The sequence below is a fragment of the Suillus fuscotomentosus genome, assembly GCF_016647785.1.
Source record: "Suillus fuscotomentosus strain FC203 chromosome Unknown F5891scaffold_9, whole genome shotgun sequence".
Taxonomy (NCBI): Eukaryota; Fungi; Basidiomycota; class Agaricomycetes; order Boletales; family Suillaceae; genus Suillus; species Suillus fuscotomentosus.
In genome coordinates, this window is record NW_024539521.1 from 341,997 (window position 1) to 362,344 (window position 20,348).

Sequence of the window (20,348 nt, forward strand, 5' to 3'; positions counted from 1 at the left end):
CCCACGATACTTCTTACTGTGGGTGCCAGGGTCTGGCCAGGGAGACAGGAATTCCGCCAAGGGACATAGACAGTGTTCGCTGCATGAGAGACTATGACACAATTTTAGCGTACAATGTCACGGCAAGTTGTCGTCAGAATAACCTATCTCAAGAATACAGCAAGTGGTGCCTTCTACGATCATGCACTCGCCAAGGTCCTGATTTATTGAATAATGGAAGCTTGAATTTGGGGCTATAAAAATCCATCAGGTGATGCACTGGTAGCACTGCGTTTTGCCCACGAGGAGATGAGGCGGATCATCAACTGCCTTCAATCATATCTGTCTAAACCCCGTGCAACGTCACGGATGTCGTAGGAGGGTCATCATGGATCCCTGGCATGCCGCTGCGCAGGCACTTAGGGTCGAAACCTGGTCTATACGACCACGTATGCACGGACGAGTCGAGTGGCGGATGTTCAAAACTCAAAGTTGTGTACGTATGCTAATCTCGAAGAGTACGTACGTTCAAGGCCCGTGGCGACCCTGCCCTTGCTGTCAAAATAACCATCAACGGTGACTCATCTGTCCGTGATATGGGTGAAGCTTAACGCCCTTCCAATGATTACCGGCGACCAGCTCCGGCCTGGCCATGGGTCTGCGGGCCACAGTCAGGACAGGTATGGTACCATACAGAAGACGCCTGATGCACATCCGGTATTATGTCTAGAAAGGAACAAAAAGGGGGAATAAAAACCTCGATAGAGCTCATTAAGATATCCTGATGTGACAATCTAGAAAGGGAAACGTACCAGTACGTGGACTTGAAGCCCGCGGTCAACGTTTGCTAGTGCACTTGTCAAGGCAGGCATAGAGGTACCGGCAGACTGCCAACACTGAGTCTATAGTAGAATCTCAATGCTGTGAGCTCGATATTTAGTAACCGTGCCGATTGAGCGCTGAGCCCAGTAGTAGGCCTGAGAGAGGATGAAAGAGGCGTGAAATAATCACCGGAAGGGATTCGCTTTATACAGTACTGGTCATGTAGGCCACCATCATTGCTACCTAAGACTCGAAAAAGAGCGATTGAGCAGAGTCTGCAGACTGTCCGAGCGAGCCAACTTTCACCTCTACTCCCTCAGCCCCAGAAACTATTACTGTAGATTGGGCGAGCCCATACGTAAGTACATGGTACTGTCGAACAAAGTGCACCGCCGAAAACCTAAATCACTAGCCCTGAGATATATTTATAATGTGAGTTTCTGTGACATTGAGGCCATCAGAGAACCTGTGAGAAGAAGATATCGTCATATATCGTTATATATCGTAATATATAGGAAAGGTTTTCGTCACATTGGAATATAAAGTGATATAAAGCAATATATGACTATGTAAAAGCACTATAATCAGCATAATCCCCAGCAAGAACTCACCGGTTTACTGATGGAAGCCTGAAGGGGAGCACGGAAAAAAAACTTTTGACGAGCATTTGATCTGAGCTTGACAGCATAATTCATTGACTTATGTACCAACTTGAAGTCTACTCAATTCCGCCTGGTTGTCAGGTGTTGTAAATGATTTTCGCACATCGTATCTCTGTACGTTGACTGGACTCGGGAGTGTTGAAGCGCTTGACCAAACAATGACCAAACAAACAATTCAGCTCGACCACGTCGTGCATTTCGCGATCGCCGACCTGCAGCTCGTCCTTTGATCGCTGTCAGCAATGGCTTACGTCTCGAAAAAGGAGGACGAGAGCGGCCTTAGTTCTTACTATAATAACAAGACAACAATTATTCAAGAAGCCCGTGTTTTCAACGACTCTCCAATTAGCCCCAGGAAATGCAGGGCCCTCCTCACTCGTATTGTCTATCTGCTTTACATCGGGGAGACTTTCAGCGCGCAGGAGGCAACAACATTGTTCTTTGGAACAACAAAGCTCTTCCAACATAAGGATGTGTGTCCCTATTCTCTTCTCATTGCCATGCAATGACCAGCTCATGTCTTGTGAAGAGCGCCTTGAGGCAGATGGTGTATCTTGCCATCAAGGAACTTGCAACCACCGCTGAAGATGTCATCATGGTCACAAGCAGTATTATGAAGGACATGCAACCGAACTCCGAGGTCATTTACCGGCCAAATGCAATTCGTGCCCTTTGCCGAATCATTGACGTGCGTCTGCCCAAATTATGGAGTCCCATACACTCACCGCTGTATAGCCTTCCATGGCTCAAGGTGTAGAGCGTTTCTTCAAAGCCGCAATTGTAGACCGAACACCCTCTATCTCATCTGCGGCACTTGTGTCCTCGTATCACTTATTCCCTCTTGCAAAAGACGTTGTCAAGCGTTGGGTGAACGAAGTTCAGGAAGCGGTCAGCGCGAAGTCTTCATCATCCTTCTTCCCCGGATCATCAGGTGGTGGTTATCTCAATTTTGGCTCGTCCGGAAATTCGAACAGCGGTTACCAGCCTATTCCTTCAACGAGCTACATTACCCAATATCATGCACTTGGTCTTCTGTACTTGATTCGCCAGCAGGATCGGATGGCTGTGACTAAAATGATACAGCAGCTTGGTGGGGGCAAGTCTGGTGCAGGCACAACGCTTAAAAATTCTATGGCTCTTTGCATGCTTATTCGGTATGCTGCAAAAGTGATGGAAGAAGATCCAAAGTACGTCTTTGGACGTGTTATGAAACCAACTCCTTATTTTGGTTTTAGTATTCAAAGGCAGATCCTCGATCTTTTGGAAGGGTGGCTACGTCACAAGAGTGATATGGTCAATTTCGAGGCAGCACGTGCTATTTGCGAGATGAAGAATGTCAATGCTTCGCAACTCACCAAACCAATAGCAGGTTTGTAACTATTGAACTTTGATTATTTTTGTCTGACTTGTTTACAGTGCTCCAGCTATTCCTCTCTTCTCCCAAACCTGTTTTGAAATTCTCTGCAACCCGGACACTGGCTACTCTCGCTCTGACCCATCCTGCTGCTGTGGCGTCATGTAACGTCGATCTTGAGAATCTTATCACTGACCAGAATAGGGGTGTGGCAACATACGCCATCACCACCCTGCTCAAGGTGGAGATGAACTTGAATTAATTTTACACTCACTAATTGTTCCATAGACAGGAAATGAGGCGTCTGTTGATCGCCTCATGAAGCAGATCACTGGTTTTATGTCAGAGATCAGCGATGAATTCAAAGTCATCATTGTCGATGCCATTCGCTCACTATGCATCAAATTCCCGACGAAACATGTTTCCATGCTCGCTTTCCTTTCGGGGGTCCTCCGTGATGAGGGCGGATATGACTTCAAACGCGCCGTCGTCGAGGCTATGTTCGACATGATCAAGTTTATCTCAGACTGTAAAGAGCAAGCACTCTCGCATCTGTGTGAGTTCATCGAAGACTGTGAATTCACGAAGTTGTCCGTGCGGATATTACACCTCCTTGGCCTCGAAGGTCCCAAAGCTCCACAACCGACCAAATACATTCGGTTCATCTACAACCGTGTCGTACTTGAAAATGCCACTGTACGAGCAGCAGCCGTCACAAGTTTGGCTAAGTTCGGCGTGAATGCGGTGGACGATGGTTTACGAAGAAGTATTGACATCCTGTTAAACAGGTTAGTCGCTTTTCCCCGTGTAGAAAAAGTGACTCACAAAAGTTCTCAGGTGTTTGGATGACGTTGACGATGAAGTTCGTGATCGCGCCGCGATGTACCTGAGAGTCATGAAGGAGACGTCCCTTGCGGAGACCTATGTGAAAGAAGGTACGTTGATTTTTCGACGATTTATATGGTGTTTTATGATTTGTACAGAATCTGTATTCTCACTTGCTGCGCTCGAATCCAAACTCGTTGCGTATGTTAATGATGTTGATGCCAGTGCACAGCCATTTGATCCCTCGTCGATACCAAAGATCAGTCGGGCTCAACTTGCTGCCGAGTCAACTCGTCAGTATTCTCATTTTCTCTGATTCTAAACTCTGACGCGTTTTCAGGTCCAAGCACGCTGGACACTATCGCTGCGCCAGCGACGAGAGCTTCAGCATCTCCGCCACCTCCGACTGCTGCAGAAACGCAATCTGCATATGTGCAGCAACTCGCGGATATACCACACTTTGCAGAGTATGGAACCGTCCTCAACAGCAGCGTAAAGCCTGCACAGCTTACGGAATCCGAGACCGAGTATCAAGTTACGTGTGTCAAGCATATATTCAAAGAGCATATCGTATTCCAGGTCAGTAAACTGCACTGCACCTCATAGCGTTGCGTCTGATTCGGTTCCTAGTTCAATGTATCAAATACCCTCCCGGATACTGTACTGGAACAGGTGGTTGTGGTAATGCAACCACAGGCCGATTCTGGCTTGACAGAAGATATTGTCTTCCAAATCGACTCTCTGAGTTGTGCCAATTCACCTGGAATCGTCTATGTTTCTTTCAAGCGTGATAACCCCCAGGAGTATACCACCACCTCCTTCCAATGTATCCTGAAATTCATTTCCAAAGAACTGGATCCGTCGACTGGTCGGCCGGAAGAAGAGGGTTACGAGGACGAATACCAATTGGAGGAGGTCGAGCTTTCAGCCGGTGGGGATTATATCGTTCCCAGTTACGCGTCCTTTTCCTCCGAGTGGGATCGTCTACGGTCTGGTGCGACTGCTACGGAAACATTCTCACTTGGTGCCATGGAAAGTATCAAAGGTTCGTTTCACTTTTTCTGTACCCGTCTGTAATTTTTCCACGGCTGATGCAACTCACACCTCATCCACATTTACAGCTGCCTGCGACTCCATCATTGAGCTGCTCAATATGGAGCCTTTAGGTGGCACGGAGGCGCCCAGCTCGACATCTGTACACACGCTGCAACTTTCTGGTCTGGTAACTGGGGGAGGAGGCAAGGTGCTTGTCAGGTGCAGAATGACGTTTTCGCGAGGTCAGGGTGTTACACTTGAACTTGGGGTGCGTGCAGAGCAGGAGAATGCGTGTGCCTTGGTTGTATCTGTCATTGGAGGTTAGAGTTAGATCCGACACATGGAGCTTGTATCACATGGTGTCCCACTAGCCAGAGAGCAATACATACGACTGTGCTATGTTCACACGTCGACTGGGAGACTAGACATTGTGAATGGCTATAAGTAGCAGTTCCAGATTCCGGCAAATGCGGCGAATATTACAAAGTCTCAAGACAACGAAATGGCATGAGTTTTTTAAATTTTGAACGTTTACATGGTTCAAATTGCTCAGGGAAGTGTTCGTACGATTTCGTGGTTGTCGTACCACGTTCCAGTGCTTTTAAGTCACACATAATTTCTGTCATATAGTTGTGAGCCCATTCGGTTTTATCTACTTTGATCTGACTGTTCCGAAGCGTCATCCAGATTCACAATGCATGCCCCCCTCCCGCCGCCGTCGCTGCCCACGCCCAAGGCTATCCGTGTCAATACTAAAGGAGCAGTGATACTTGCCGAGGAGTCACCCGAGGTATGCGCATGGTCTATCCAAGCTATGCATCACCTTGACCGCTCATCGTAACATAGACTCGGGACAGCCGAGGAATATACCTCCCAAACTACATCGAACCAGTCTCACATATCGCAATAGACGTAAGCGCTAGTCCATATATCGTTCTGGTTTTGGTTACTGATATCAGGTCATATCGCAGATTGGCGGATCACTAGCGAAGGTCGTTTACTTTACACGTTCTCCTTCATCCCCATCTGTGATAGCCACGCAGGGCAGTAATTCCTTCTCAGGGTCCAGTGCTGGTTCCCCATCCACATCCGCATCAAACGTTACTATTCCCTGCAGCTCTTCGCACACACGGAACGGTACACTTACACCCCTCGCCCTCGAATCCCACTACAACGGAAATGGACACAGCAATGACTACGGCCACTATCCCTCAGATTCCCTCGACACAGACCTCTTACACTCCACTATCCTTAAGCGCACGACTGAAGTACGGCACATCCCTGGGGGCTCCATTAATTTTGAGCGATTCGAAACGTCTAATATTTCCGCGCTCGTCGCCTTCATATCGGAGCTCATAACTCGGTCTGCTGCCGCAAATGGCGTCTCTATTGAGGAGATGCGCCGCAGCGTCAAGATCTCAGCCACCGGTGGTGGCGCACACAGGTTTGGGAAGCTGTTCGAGGGCGAACTGGTGGTGGATGTGCAGAGAGAGGACGAGATGGAATGTTTGATCGAGGGGATGAAATTTATGGTGACGATCCCAGAGGAGGTGTATTACTTCTCGGATGAACTCATCCAGGAAGTGACCCATCACATATCGAAGGACGTGCAGAATGAAAACGTATCGTATGGTCCTTCGTCCAGCGGGAATGTGACGCCCAACACGAGCGCGGAGCCTGTTCTAGAGCGGCCTTCACCAGACCCGCCGCGGTATGCCGTGACGTTCGAAACGAGCGAACCTTCTGCGCATCTTCCTTGTTTGCTTGTCAACATCGGATCTGGTGTATCTATAATCAAGGTGGATGCTGATGGATCTTTTGAACGTGTCAGCGGAACCAGCCTTGGCGGGGGGACGTTATGGGGACTTCTTAGCTTGTTGACGCCGGCGCGGACATTTGATGGCAAGTGGCAGACATTGTGGCTTGATCAGTGACTTATTCTTGGCGCAGAGATGCTTGCATTGTCGGAAAAGGGGGATAATGCCAGTGTGGATATGCTCGTTGGTGATATCTATGGTTCGGACTACAGCAAGCTTGGACTCAAATCGACGATGATAGCCAGTTCGTTTGGGAAGGTTTTCAGGAGCCGAGGTGAGGCGAAGGCAGAAGGGGAACGCGGGACGTTCCGAGCCGAGGACATTAGCAGAAGTTTGCTTTACGCTGTGTCGAATAATATCGGGCAGATTGCGTGAGTTGGCTGTATATGGCACTGGAATGTGCTCTATTGAGGATAGGCTGACAGCAGGTTCAGGTACATGAACGCAGAAAAGTATGGTCTAGATAGGATCTACTTTGGTGGCTTCTTCATACGTGGTGGGTCGAGTTCCTTATATCTTAGTCATTGTGCGATGTTGATACCGTTTCAGGACATGCAGCGACGGTGGCTACATTATCATATGCTATACGGTTCTGGAGCAAGGGAACGAAGCGAGCGCTGTTTTTCCGACATGAGGGATTCCTGTAAGTTGATTGATGCTATTGAGTATGAGGAGATTACTTAAATGAAAGTTAACTTGCAGAGGGTCAATCGGAGCATGGATCAAGAACATCGACGTGGAAGAGACGCCTGTGCTGCCGTCATAGCTGGTGTCTGTTTCTCATGTGCACTATTTATACCGTTCATTCCATTTTCGAGCTTTTGCATATACAAGGCTTATCATGTACGAGGATAATCAATCTATGAGAAATTAGTTGGCGTAAAGCCTGGGGGCCGGATGGAAAGATGATTGCCAGTGTGGCACTGCAGAATAATACAAGGCAGTACTCACTGCGTACGTTCCGATTCCGAGTCAGTTTAGTAACCAAGTTGGGTTAAATTCCGCTTGATTAATAAACGTTGAAAGCTTAGCGCTTAGCTGCATATGAAACGACTGCGAGTCCAAGTATTATACCAGAAAACATCCAGGAAGTGTATAGCCACGTGGATACCCTGTGAATCCTATCCGACCCTACTCCTCTAACCGAGTTTCAGCTTCACCAACGCCTCGACTCAGCACCGTAGTCATGTGTACTACTAGGATAATCATTTACTAGTAGCAAGAGGCAATGATTTATATATTATCGTTGCTGTCCTGTAATATGCCCCTCAGTGACGACAAGTAGCACCCGTGGGAATATTGATCATTATAGCAGAGTAAAAAAAGGTTGCGGATATGGAATATCAGCAGTCCATATACAAGCCTTTGTCATGTCTCTCCCTTGAAAGCTGTCCCCCATCAAGCCTCCATGGAATTAACCATGGACAACGTTCTCTTCCCTAATCATCCTTCACAATCCAATAACAATACCATATCGGCTTCTTCATCTGTCTTTGGCGACGTCGACCACGACGACCACAGCAGAGTTTCAACACCTATAGCTAATATTCACGACGATGAAAAGCCAACAAAAAAACCTCACGATCCCGAAACAACCGACAAGGGCCCCTCTGCAAAGAAGCCTCGTCATCGTCACAGTCCAAACCAGCTCGCAGCACTCAACGAGCTCTATGAGAAAAACGAGCATCCCAGCCTAGACGACAGGACAGACCTAGCTGAGAAGCTTGGAATGTAAGTTCCCCTTTTGGGCACCCCTCATAATTTTATTGATTCGGTCGACGGGCGTCTCTTGCATTTATGTGCATTCAACATCCCTCTCTCCCATCCTTTTGACTTTCAGGGAAACGAAGACTGTGAATGCGTGGTTTCAAAATAAGAGAGCTTCTACCAAGAAGCGCAATAAACCAGTAACCTCTGCTTCCACTGACGCACCGCCCCCCAAAACTCCATCATCTACGCTTCCATCAATAGCAAACCTTTTAAACTCCTCATCACCTCCACCCACTGCTTCCTCACGTAACATTTCATCCCGTTCCCATCCCTCCTCTTCATCACGCAAGAAACAGAAAGATATCCTCCACCTTCATGACGACCATATCAATGATGCACATTACACTCATGACAAGTCTTTCGCCCCCGAGTTCTTGCCTCATGATCGGTTTGTGCCTGAGAACCAGGCTGTCGATAGCGATCGGCACCATGCCGTCTATGCCGAAAGGGGCCACTTTGTACCCGACACGGATAGCCGCTTTGTCTCCGAGAATGACGGTGCCAGTGATGGCGTTACGTCTCGAAAGGGCAGAGGCGAGCCAATTCGCAACAGAACAACTCTTGAGCAAGGTGAAGAGCTTCGTCGCGCTTATGCGAAAAATGCACATCCATCCAAGGATGAAAGAGAAGAACTTGCTGACCGAATTGGCATGTCAGTCGTCTTTTATCAAAATCATTGTACCATCCCACTGATCTTGCATCGATAGGCGCCGTCAAAGCGTGACAAATTGGTTCCAGAATCAGCGCACTCAGGCTAAGAAGCATAAGGAAGATCCCCATCCTCTCACATCTTCGTCATCTGCAACTGCAGATGGCTCATCTCACCCATCTTCTGTCAATGATGATGATCATGGGCCTTCATTGACCCATCTGAACTTCCCTCCAAGGGCATCTCATCCATCCCTCGTCCCGGACCGTCACCTGCCTCTTCCTTCTCTTCCCTTCCTTAAGTTGTCTCCACCTGAACTTGATGATGTGAAGGTTCCGCGCAGCCGAATGTCTTTGCCGCCATCCTCGAATCCTCGTCTCACCTCACCCCGCATGCGAAGAAGCGTCACCCCATATTCAAGGGACCGCGAAGAGATGCCTCGGACTCATGAGGGCATCAAAGGAGAGGACGCACAATCCCGTCCTCGCCGCTCCCGCCCTGAGCCATATCAGCTGGAAGCGCTCAAGAAGCTGTTGCATCGCACGTCGACGCCAAGTATCGAGCAAAGGAACGCCCTTGCGATGGATGTCGGAATGTACGTCAAATTCATCCCGGCATATCGTTTACTTACCTCCCCGTCAGGGACATTGGCAAAGTCACAAATTGGTTTCGCAACATTCGCCAAACAGCCCGCAAGCGGGCTAAACGAGCTGGTGTTCCTCTTCCTCGCGCCCCAAGGGGCCGTGGATATCAGTATAATTTCTCCCGTGAAACTTCATCAGGCTCGTCTTCCCAAGGCGAAGACGAAGACGATGCAATGGATCTGGATGACGAGGACACCATGGAATTTGATGTCGACGAACGCAGCGAAGAGGATTTACAGGAGGCAGTGACCCCTGGCATGTCGCCTTCTCCTCCTCCGCAGAAACGCATACGGGCACATGTTCCACATCCGATGCCTCGTGATGGGGGCAGCATTGGTGTCGAAAGTATAGGCGTGGGACTGATTGAACCCGCTGCATTTCAAGAACTTGAGATGGCCGTGGGAATGTCTGCAGGACCTAGCGAGTACGTTAGCGCGGATGCGGGTATGCATGCCACAACGTTTTCTGGTGTGAAGATCGAGGATGCATTGCTATTATTGAGCTTTCATCAGCATGTTGTGCATTAGGGTATGTGTTCTATTTGGTGTCCCGGGGCAGGTACTCACGTGTTGTTTCATGTAGATAACTTCAGAGCTATTTATATCAGCAAACAATGATGTGTTTCAAAGCCTGCCCACCAAGTGTATCGACTATCATTACCATCCGCGTGTTTTTGTGACCTTTATCATTCCACCATTTGCATACCGCATGGATGCGTCCATATTCATTATTGTTGCTTAATTGCCTATATTTCTTTGGTTTCTTGCCCCACCGCGTACAATACACGAGCTCGATCTTATCTCTCTGTACTGGCACGATTTGTATGCTTTCCTGGTATTTAAACAAATGTGTCGCGGTGCATAACTATCTAGTTAGTATTTGTATGTTTTCTGTCGTAGATAATTATTCCGTGTTATGACGACTGTATGTACGTAGAGCTACAGCGAAATGTGACTGATTTACACTGAATTGCGTCTCGCGCTTCTTCCTTTCCTACTAACCCTGTTATTATTTGCGCCATAACCATCGAGGTTTGGAACAGGCAGCTTTCCCTCCTCTTCCCACTTGTCAAGAATCTCGACCGCAGCGAGATACCCCTTCTGCTGGATCTCATCGAACTTGCTGAACTGGAGTGTGCCATACTGCGCGCGTGTGAGTGTCATACATGGAGACAGAAGAGTATTCTTACCTCCTGAACGGGCATCTGCATATACAGGCAGTTCCGTGTGACTTTGGCTGCCTCCAGAGTGTGCACACTCGATACGCTTCGAACACGTAAGAACAACAGAAACTGATCCTGCGGTGAAGAAAACTTACTAAGCTAGTCGACTTTGGATCTCGGTAATCGCAGGCACGGTTCGAGCACTCGAGAACGGGTTCCATCGGTTAAAAAAGAGCCACCACCCAGAAACAGAGTCACCAAAGTTTCGAGGCGAATTGTCGTCGATCTGGGTAATGGAGGGTAAGGACGTACAGCAATTTTCAAGCAAAACTTACAGAACCAACATCAGCAGCAAGCACAACACTCGCGCCCATCGAGAACATTGTTGACACCTGATGCTATACTTTAGGCACCATCCAGGATCATCAGTCATTAGCTACTCACGGGTAGGTTGTCAACTGCGGAAGACAATCTCATAAGCAATAAGTACAGGATTGAACGAAGGGACGTACTATATCCACCATCAACAAGCATGCTGCCGTTATCACATAATGGCGGCAGCAGTCCAACCAGAGTCATGGAAGCACCTGTATCACTCGTGAGTTCGTATCGACGAAATCAGTTGGACGACCTCACGGATGAACCTCCAGGCATAACCACTTTCATGGATCTCCATGCGAGATGTGTTGATGTTCGTAGTATTACAGAAGTACGGTAGCCACATATCTTCTATGTGAAGATCGTAGAAGGCCTGACAAGTGTGTTAAGATTGTGGGTCCATGCTAACTTCTCGAAGGCTTACTTTGTATATAGTTCTGTTAAACTCGTGTCCCTAAGGCGAGACGTGAATGTGTGTGCGATACGAAGCGTGATCAGATGACTTACTGTGGTATAAGCGACGAGAGGGTATGTGACATCTGAAAGCATCCTCCAAATATTTCCCATTCTTCCGCTGAACTGCTTAGCACGATTGGTGCTCATTATAATATCGCACTCGCGTGCATAAAGACCGCCTATTAGTGCACCGATACTGGTGCCTGCGATGTAGTCGATGGGAATACCGCGTTCCTCGAGTGCACGTAGAACACCCTGTTATCTTATCAACGGATGATGACAATTCCACGGAGATACCACTGACGAGATGCGAGATACCACGAGCCCCACCACCACCGAGGACAACCCCGACAGATTTTGCGCAGAGTCTCCTGGCCAGGCGAGAGAAGTCGTTGATCATGGGATGTGGCTGCGGTCTTGCATGCCTAGATCTCCCCCTGTACTTCTGGATGCCACTCTGCACTCTATCCTTGAGGTTCTTGAATGCAATGACAACATCGGGATCTTGTATCTGAGTGGTCTTCACGATCGGAACTGCAAGACCCTATCGTCCATGTGTAAATCGTTAGTCCAAGAGTGAAAGTCTGGTACACACCGGAAGTTCGACGTGAATATGTTGGTGCACCCAAGGACGATTCTGTATCTTTCTGAGATTAGCCGTGCATGAAGAAGATTTCATGACACACTTTCAGCCATTCGCGCGTCGACCCAGGGACTACAGAACGTTCGGGATGGAGCAGCACAAGCTCTTTGCGTGCTGTGGTCTTCATTGAAAGTAGCAACCTTTCGTATTCTCCAATGCTCGGATCATCACCCATCCCAACCACCATCACGAAGTCGGCCTGACAAGAAGGGTTACAGCGTTCTGAAACCTTGTGAGATATAGATGACCTGCCTGTCGGATACAAGTCTGCGTCCAGGGGCTGTTGACAGGTGAATCAGCGACATAAAGCACTGTTCTATATCTTTGCTCCTGGTCTGCAAGCCAAGCTGCAGCTTTGAGTGTGCCCATACGAGAGAATGCATGACGGCCAAGATGACTTGACACAGAGGCTTGATTCATATACGATGTCTTGGCGCCCATCTCTTCCAACGCAGTCTTCAGTTTCCGAGCAAAGGTGTCTATAGGGACATTTCGCGATACTGGAAGAATGGCCACAGTCTTCAAGTTAGTGTTGTTCCGTCCCAGTTCAAACGCAGCGTTGCGTGTCTGAACATCGCTCGACGCATCCATCTCGTCACGTACGCGAGAGGCAATCGTCCGTAACAGCCTAGGCATGGTTAAAGACGAGCCTTATATCGAATATATAGCACTTACTGTGCAGTCGTCTGTGGATTTCTGAGCATAGTATGAGCGGACGGCCCAAGAGCATGGCGGATGAGGACTTACCTTGAGGAAATGGCGTTAAACAGCGTTTGGGGCATTCGAATCAGCTCAGAGTCGCGAATTGCATGCATTGTCGTTCTGCGTGTTGAACTAGTGATGACGTCTAATTCCCCAACAGTGTCGCCTTGTCCGTATTCGCCAGTGATGATGACTTTACCATCTTCTCCTTCGGTAATTGCTCGTAGTCGTCCATTGATGACAATATAGAAACTATCACTAATATCTTCAGGACGCCAAAGAACTTGACCAGCATTGACGTGCATCCAGTCAAGAGAAGCGTCAATTTGCAGGACTACCGGATCATTAGTATGTCACAAGGGATGTTTAAAGGCAGTGCTAACCTAGAGGTGACAATAATGAAATGAGACGTTTCGCCAATGTAAGTTGCACGATAGGTCGTTTCTCCACCAGACGCTCAAGAGAGTGAGCAGGTAAAAATCCCACATATGTGTCAGTCTTCGCTTGAATGTCAACATATGAAGGTGTTCCGCAGAGAGACGCTTCAAATAACATCAGGACATGCGACAAGCCATCTGATATAAGCATACCGAGATAGCCCGCAATTCCTCCTGATTTCACGGTAAACAACAGCTTGCGACTGTGGGCCTTCTCAGGCTCTTGCTTGTGGTCGGATGGGTAAAGAGGGTTGTTGTCTGAGGCTGTCGACCTCGTCCCATAAGGCGCATTATTTGGCCGGGGCTCGTCAGCACGTAGGAGGATATCTAAGAAACCTTCAACAACATAGTAAAGACCTAGTTTGTGTGCGGTCAATTATCGTCTATACTTGATTGACGGGACTTCTACCAGTATTCCGTTCTCCGGCCTTCACAAGGATTGAGCCAGCAGAGAAGAAAAGTATCTCGACTTCGTTGTCCAGACCGCTCATGTAACCAGTCGTGCTAGTAGTTGATGTTCCCGTTATGCTCGAGGCGCCATCATCCGTAGTTTCTAAGAGCGACAGGGAGCCAAAGGGAGACGGAAACACGCCGTTCGCAGGGCGCATATGATCAAAAGGCGGGAAAGCTGGCGAATCTTCGATGGACTCGTTCCCGCTCATGGGTGGCTGGAGTAGACCAATGGACTTCGCGATACATGACATGACTTCTTCACGCAGATCAAACTCTTCATTATTCAGACGGGTCTGTAACGGGTCGCTTTTCTGCAACCGAGGGGTTTCCAAGATGCTGAACGAACGCGCGAGTTTATACCCGTCACTGCTTTGCCCAGTTGAGGTATGCAAGTCGCCAGCCTGTACCTGATTGCGAGGCGTACGAATTGGAACGCCACGCATAGCAAGTGGACTATCCGTCAAGCTTTCTCGCGGTAGAACTATGGGCGTGAAGCCACCGTTAGTAGAAGCCAAACCCAGGGATGGACTGAGGTACTCGCTTTCAGGGCCAGACCCCTGAATTGCGACGTCGTCAAAACGTTGACGTAGATATTGTAGACCACCGCCCTCATAGAATGATGCCGGAAGAGGGTGACATGCAATCTCGTTGATGGCCTTCTCAGTTCGAAGGACCTCTGTCGTTAACCCCAAATATCTGTGTGCCGCGTTGAAGGTAACACGCGAAAAGCGCGTCAGAATTACTGAAGATATAATGAGAAAAGTAAGAACTCCATCTCACAGAAATTATACCTTGTACGATATGACTGGTGGCTTTGGGAAACTTCTTTGCAACTCTGCGAAATGCTTCTGCAGGGATGAAGGCCAATGTGCTGTCTTCCTTTGCCCTTGCCACGATACCATGGTGGAGCTGAGTTGTAGGGTTAGAAGCTGATCGAGAGCGGGAAGCGCGCCGTAGCGGCGACCTAAACCTGTCTCCAATGTGATACGGGGACGTCGGGCGAACGGGGGAAGTCGCGTCTGCGGGGTGAGCGGTGGAACCAGACGACGAGATAGATGTAGCCCGAGAAGGCCGGGAAGTCGCAGATGCGTAGTCCAGGCTAAAGCGAGACACGTCGGAATCCGCGCGGCGAGTACGTGATTGAGGTCGTCCTCCCTCTTCACTTGTAGAATTTCCTCCAAGAGCATCAGGATGACCATCTTCTTGCCAGCTTATCTTTATGTGCTCAGTGAACAAGCTGAGAATGCTGAATAAACTAGATAAGGTTCCACCGCTCCCAACTTCATTGATAAGCTGGTATCCGTTCATATCCTCCTCGTCCCATGACCCATTTTGGCAATTATTCTGGCCTGTCTGAGCGTATACCTGGACCATGCCATCGACGACGCAATAGAAGCTCCTGTCTTCGTCCAGAGAGATACTATCCCCGGCAATTAAGCGTCTCGTTGCAAGATGCCTCGCCAATTCATGGAATACCTGTTAAACTATGATGGATCGATCAATGCAGACGATGCAGATTACTCACCGGCTTCTCGAGAAATCCAAAGACCCGGACAGCTTGCAGGAAATCGTCCAAGTAGTTGTGAAAAGCCGGGGGAGGCTCTGTTGTATTCACATCTGGGTGAAGTGCATTCACGTCGGGTTTCACCAATGGTGGCTCCTTCAGTGAGGAGTACGTGTTGAGGTATCGAAGGCGTATCCAATAATTCAAAGCAACTGCCGAAGCCAGAAACATGATGGCAAATGACCAAAAATTTAGCTGATTGAGTGTAAGCGATTCATATTTCAAGCAGCAATCTTGGAAACACTGACTGTTAATGTCATGGAATAGGACAGAGCAAAGTAGATGAGACGGGGGATGGTGATAGTGGAAAAAGCTATCAAAGCTTTTGCCCATGATAGGAACCATACTACCGAAATACCGTACCATGAGCTTCATCTGACACACGTGAACAGAAGAACATTGGCCTACATATTACCCAGAAAAAGGCAGAGAGGAGGGAGAGGAGAGGATGTATTCCATCGTGTTCTGGTGAATTGGAGGTATGCTCCATGATGGACGATGTCCGTACTATGTTGACGCCAGCTCTTTGAAGAGCGTCCGCGATTCAGCTTGTTAGTCAATGCGTTCAGGGATCAGATGAGCAGGAACGTTTGATCAAAAGACGTAACCCTTTAGGTAGGTTGAATTTGTCAAGGAAGACTAAAACGTCAAGTCCAGGAGACTTACGGGCCGAAGAATTTAGTGGCCCTGGGTGGCTGTGTCATTGTACGTTCTCCACAACATGGCAGCCGCGTCTGCATCGACGTCTGACGCGCAGGCCTCGTATGGGACCGAGCGAGACAACGAGCCCAGGTTGGACGTAGAGTTGCTCAAGGATACGGCAAGAAAGGCCTTGATCGACACTTTAAACGCGGTGCGCCCTGTGCTACCCGTACACCTGTTTCAAGTGAACTGAAGGTTCATTCTGTACAGGTAAATGGCGCGAAGACACTAGTGCTTGACCCTACTCTTGCGGGGCCTTTGGGACTGGTCACAGAAGTCGCACTTCTGAAGGTAGTTATTTGCACTGTTACGATGTTGATTGTGTATTTCACTTCATTATTAGCATCATGGCGTGGACAAAATGTTCTGGCTTGAGCCAGGCCCATTGACCCCGACGACAACAAATGTCGTGTACCTCTGTCGCCCGCTAATCAAGTACGTCAAGATTATTGCAGGTCTGAATTTCCCTGTTGTGTACGGTCGTACAGTAGACTCAGTGCATGCAGATCAGGTCAAAGCCCATATTCGAGAGTCGCAAAAGCACAGATATACACTCTTCCTCGTACCTCGCATCTCTACTCTAGTATCAAGGATACTTGAGGAAGAGGGCGTTCTCGGCGATATTACCATATCTTCCTACAACTTGCAGTTCATTCCAATTGCGGACGATGTCATCTCGCTCGAGAACGATAACGCGTTCAAGGAGTTATGGGTGGTATGTACATCATCCACATATTAACAGTATAGTGTAGCTCAGTCCATTCAGGATGGTGACGAAACCGTGATCTATAACTCTGCGTTAGCACTCAACTCATTGCAGAAGGTGTACGGTCGCTTCCCTCGCATATTAGGAAAGGGAGACTATGCCTCGGTATGCTCTTCCATATTCCTGCATAGCTCCAGATAGAACCATTCTGCACAGCGGCTGGCAACCCTTCTTACGAAATCGCTACCTGATCAACCCTCTCCCTTGTCAGACTCCTCGATGCCTTCTGCACCGTTTGACTCGCTCATTATCATCGACCGCACCGTTGATATGATCACACCGCTTCTGACCCAGCTCACGTATGAAGGCCTCATCGATGAGTTTATTGGTCTCAAGAACTGTGAGCAGCTATCTACAAGATGCGAGAACGTGATCCGTATTGACATATTTGTAGCTCATGTTGAACTACCAGCTAGCCTCCTCACCCTCCCCGCTGTACCTAACCCCTCAAATCCCAACGCCACCCCATCAGGATCTGCATCTGTCACTCCACTTTTGAATGAAAAAACGAAGAAACACCACCTCTCGACTTCCACAGACCCGCTATTGGCTGAGCTGCGTGACTTAAACTTTTCATCGGTGGGAAAAAGACTTAGCAAAGTGGCGCACCGATTAGATGAAGACTACAAAGTGTGTGCTTCCACACCTTGCCGTGATACGGTTATTGACAGACAAAAGGCTCGATTACAGGCGAAGACCGTTGCGCAGCTTCGCGACTTTGTTGGAAAACTTGGTGGTCTTCAAGGTGAACACCAGGCGCTGAGACTTCGTGAGGGCAACTTTTTTCCTGTTTTCTAGGGGGTGTTCTCATTTCTCTGCAAAGATACTGGCCTATCGGAGATGCTCTCTCTGAAGACACGCACGGAGTTATTTAATAAATCGCTTGAAGTACAGCAGAGTAAGCACATTTGCTCATGAAACACCCCCCTTGAAACTTGATGTCCAAAAATAGATCTTCTGGCATCGTACGAGGTCTCAGCTCAGATTAGTGCAATCGAAGATATGATTGCACAGGGTGCAAGTATGCAGACTATCGTGCGATTGTTATGCCTCGCCAGCGTTACTAATGGTGGAATCAAGGCCAAATCTTTGGACAGTGTAAAACGCGAGCTTCTCCAAGTAATCTCACTCGGTTTTTTCCGTGCTTATTGTGAAGCTCACGATCCATCTTACAGGCTTACGGGTATAATTACCTTCCTCTGCTTCTCTCGCTGGCCACACCCCCTTTGGCTGTTCTACTACCCAATCCCCTCCCAATTTCCGCTGCTCCTGTTGTCGCGGGAAACAAATACCCCTTCACAACCCTACGCAAATCACTCCGACTTCTTATTGATGATAACCCTGAAGCACTGGAGGAAGTTGAAAATGACATCAGTTATACATACTCTGGATACGCACCTATTAGTATCCGGCTGGTACAATGTGTTGCCCAGAAGAGTGGAGTCATAAGTAATCCTGCAGAGAAGAGCAGTGCAGACGACGGAGATGCCAAGGGCAAAGGGTCCAGCGCCAGAAAACTCCACGCGCATCCGATCGTGGGCTGGAAAGGCTTTGAGGACGTGTTAGGTACGATCCCGGGAAAGACATTTGACATTGCGCAGAAGGTGCCTGTATCTACCAACTCCACAGCTTCTTCCGTTGCTTCCTTGAGTAAGTCTCCGGGTCGGTACCATTTACAGGCACTCCGCTATGCTGACATGAATACCCAAATAGTGCATCCACACGAGCAAACGACCACAAGTGCCGTATTTTTCCTGGGTGGATGTACGTATACTGAGATTGCCGCCCTTCGTTGGGTGAGCCGACAAAATAAAGGTACCATTCTATTGCACTCGAGGGTAGCGATGGTGTTGACTTTTCGGCAGGTCGTAAATTCCTCATTGTGACTACGGGGATTGTGAGCGGGAATAGCTTAATCGATAGCATTGCAAGCACTGGGAAGAACCTTTCTGCGACCAAGGACGTGAACACCTATTAGTGTAAACATTGATCTAGGGCTAAGAAGGTCTACATGTCTTCCGCCGTCTAGCACGCATCTCGTACATATTGCTGATCGATACAGGAAGAATTGAGTCTAAAAAAAGGATCATTGGGGTTGCCTTAGGGAAGAAATAATGTGGAACTTGCTTAGAAACATGGATACGAGTGTGGATATCTCGTATCCCAGACTTGGATCAACAGCGACGCGACGCGTTTGTTTGCCTATTGAATTGCCGGACCCCTGGTACTTGGTGGAGTTGATCCTTGGTCTTCTGACTCTTCTCAACTATATACAGTTACTATCACAGTAGCCGAATTGCGACAGCCTAACGAGATTTCAACTCAACTCTAAGTTGGCAGGAAACGTGTGTACTTGCTCATGGGGATGGTAACTGAAAAATGACAGTTGACAAGCCCAAAGAACTGGTTTTTTCGATGGCCAAGTGCACCAGCTGCAGGGTTCACATTGTGGCGAGCAACTTTCTTCTTGAATACTTTTTTTTCGTTGTTATTATTACGTCAACTTAGTGACCGGGGTCCGTCTGGCGCGAGCCCTCCCCCGGCGGGTCAACAACTTACGAAGAAAAAGGTCCGCAAACTCGAGCCAATATGAACTTTTTCCTCTCTTCAACAGACCACACCCACGTCCCCTTTCCACACACACCTTTCAACTTTTGCCGATCTCAACGGTAAGCTGACCCGATTATTGTCCTAGCTCAATATTAATGAGGCCTTCTAGCTAGCTTGCGGCTTGAACCGTGCACTGCCCCTTTTATCAGCGTCCTCAACGAGTTCGCATCAACCGCGTTTTCTCACTTATACACCTGACTTGCTTGTCCTTACCTTGAATCATGCCCCCCCGGACAGAATCGAAGACCGCGTCTGAGAAACCCGCCAAAAAGACCAGTATGTCCCCGTCGTCATCAAATACGTAGTTGATCGCTTATTTGTTTATTTTCATCATAGAGTCATCTGGCTTCGGTGGAAGGAAGAAACTCAGCGCGTTCAACAAATTCATGCAAACTGAAATGGCTCGGTTGAAGGAGGAGGAACCCGACATGTCTCACCAAGACAGGTAGGCTAATTATTCCTCGCCTAGGTCTGTCTGCTAATGCATCAATCTATAGGTTCAAATTAGCAACGTCCAACTGGAAGACAGCCAAAGAAAACCCGAGGGCTGCTACATGATTCCTATATTACTGTGACCCCCATCGCTACGATCGATTACTGCTTTGCGCTTTCCTCGTTCCTTTGCCTCCTGTTTGTTTATTGCCGCTCGCTTCCGTCGTTTACATTTGACTGTTAAGCTGCGCCGAGTATTATTCATATCGCCTGTCATTCTTTCTGTAGCCCTCTGAATTCTGTGCTGTTTAGGGTCTTCGTTGTCATTCTGTTTAGTGTTGCTACTAATTTTCACCGTATTCACACTGCTAGTTGACTTTGCATCGCAATTATTTGTTGCTCTCCTGGGTCGTGCGTCGAGTGTTTATGTTTTCGCCGCGCTAAGCATTTAAACATTCAGATTGGGATGCGACGCTTGAAGCTTGA

The 20,348-nt window shown here is 48.3% G+C and overlaps 6 protein-coding genes across 6 annotated transcripts; 5 read left to right on the plus strand and 1 right to left on the minus strand.

The window, feature by feature from the left end:
* Nucleotides 1-1,588: 1,588 nt before the first annotated feature.
* Nucleotides 1,589-5,101, plus strand: F5891DRAFT_1011768 (coatomer subunit gamma). Its single transcript, XM_041360687.1, has 11 exons — nucleotides 1,589-1,936; nucleotides 1,993-2,151; nucleotides 2,199-2,650; nucleotides 2,699-2,832; nucleotides 2,880-3,058; nucleotides 3,106-3,605; nucleotides 3,655-3,752; nucleotides 3,801-3,935; nucleotides 3,983-4,221; nucleotides 4,273-4,687; nucleotides 4,764-5,101. Exons 1-11 carry the CDS (start codon nucleotides 1,706-1,708, stop codon nucleotides 5,000-5,002), a joined length of 2,781 nt encoding a protein of 926 aa, XP_041230150.1. The 5' UTR covers nucleotides 1,589-1,705; the 3' UTR covers nucleotides 5,003-5,101.
* A 64-nt stretch (nucleotides 5,102-5,165) lies between these two features.
* F5891DRAFT_1011773 (fumble) lies at nucleotides 5,166-7,459 on the plus strand. The gene is made up of 7 exons (XM_041360688.1): nucleotides 5,166-5,467; nucleotides 5,524-5,589; nucleotides 5,649-6,579; nucleotides 6,628-6,865; nucleotides 6,929-6,990; nucleotides 7,044-7,137; nucleotides 7,197-7,459. Exons 1-7 carry the CDS (start codon nucleotides 5,372-5,374, stop codon nucleotides 7,258-7,260), a joined length of 1,551 nt encoding a protein of 516 aa, XP_041230151.1. The 5' UTR covers nucleotides 5,166-5,371; the 3' UTR covers nucleotides 7,261-7,459.
* A 328-nt stretch (nucleotides 7,460-7,787) lies between these two features.
* F5891DRAFT_749298 (uncharacterized protein) lies at nucleotides 7,788-10,327 on the plus strand. The gene is made up of 5 exons (XM_041373093.1): nucleotides 7,788-8,225; nucleotides 8,335-8,916; nucleotides 8,972-9,508; nucleotides 9,556-10,085; nucleotides 10,140-10,327. The coding sequence occupies exons 1-4, from the start codon at nucleotides 7,903-7,905 to the stop codon at nucleotides 10,082-10,084; spliced, it is 1,971 nt and encodes a 656-aa protein (XP_041230152.1). The 5' UTR covers nucleotides 7,788-7,902; the 3' UTR covers nucleotide 10,085; nucleotides 10,140-10,327.
* F5891DRAFT_1257343 (uncharacterized protein) lies at nucleotides 10,127-15,842 on the minus strand (the record flags this gene model as incomplete). Its single annotated transcript, XM_041370050.1, has 22 exons — nucleotides 10,127-10,699; nucleotides 10,747-10,822; nucleotides 10,875-11,005; nucleotides 11,055-11,111; nucleotides 11,164-11,177; nucleotides 11,232-11,306; nucleotides 11,356-11,470; nucleotides 11,522-11,551; nucleotides 11,605-11,808; nucleotides 11,858-12,097; nucleotides 12,149-12,190; nucleotides 12,240-12,418; nucleotides 12,445-12,824; nucleotides 12,872-12,892; nucleotides 12,944-13,232; nucleotides 13,282-13,440; nucleotides 13,489-13,692; nucleotides 13,745-14,530; nucleotides 14,580-15,264; nucleotides 15,314-15,547; nucleotides 15,601-15,698; nucleotides 15,761-15,842. 22 exons carry the CDS (start codon nucleotides 15,840-15,842, stop codon nucleotides 10,517-10,519), a joined length of 4,284 nt encoding a protein of 1,427 aa, XP_041230153.1. The 3' UTR covers nucleotides 10,127-10,516.
* Nucleotides 15,843-16,073: 231 nt separating this feature from the next.
* Nucleotides 16,074-19,119, plus strand: F5891DRAFT_1257347 (Sec1-like protein; the record flags this gene model as incomplete). Its single annotated transcript, XM_041370051.1, has 13 exons — nucleotides 16,074-16,205; nucleotides 16,265-16,345; nucleotides 16,398-16,509; nucleotides 16,561-16,769; nucleotides 16,821-16,925; nucleotides 16,977-17,160; nucleotides 17,215-17,450; nucleotides 17,499-17,589; nucleotides 17,644-17,718; nucleotides 17,773-17,939; nucleotides 17,996-18,470; nucleotides 18,534-18,635; nucleotides 18,686-19,119. 13 exons carry the CDS (start codon nucleotides 16,074-16,076, stop codon nucleotides 18,796-18,798), a joined length of 2,082 nt encoding a protein of 693 aa, XP_041230154.1. The 3' UTR covers nucleotides 18,799-19,119.
* A 219-nt stretch (nucleotides 19,120-19,338) lies between these two features.
* F5891DRAFT_1011792 (uncharacterized protein) lies at nucleotides 19,339-20,267 on the plus strand. The gene is made up of 4 exons (XM_041360689.1): nucleotides 19,339-19,489; nucleotides 19,540-19,706; nucleotides 19,767-19,875; nucleotides 19,928-20,267. Exons 2-4 carry the CDS (start codon nucleotides 19,652-19,654, stop codon nucleotides 19,986-19,988), a joined length of 225 nt encoding a protein of 74 aa, XP_041230155.1. The 5' UTR covers nucleotides 19,339-19,489; nucleotides 19,540-19,651; the 3' UTR covers nucleotides 19,989-20,267.
* The last annotated feature ends 81 nt before the right edge of the window (nucleotides 20,268-20,348 follow it).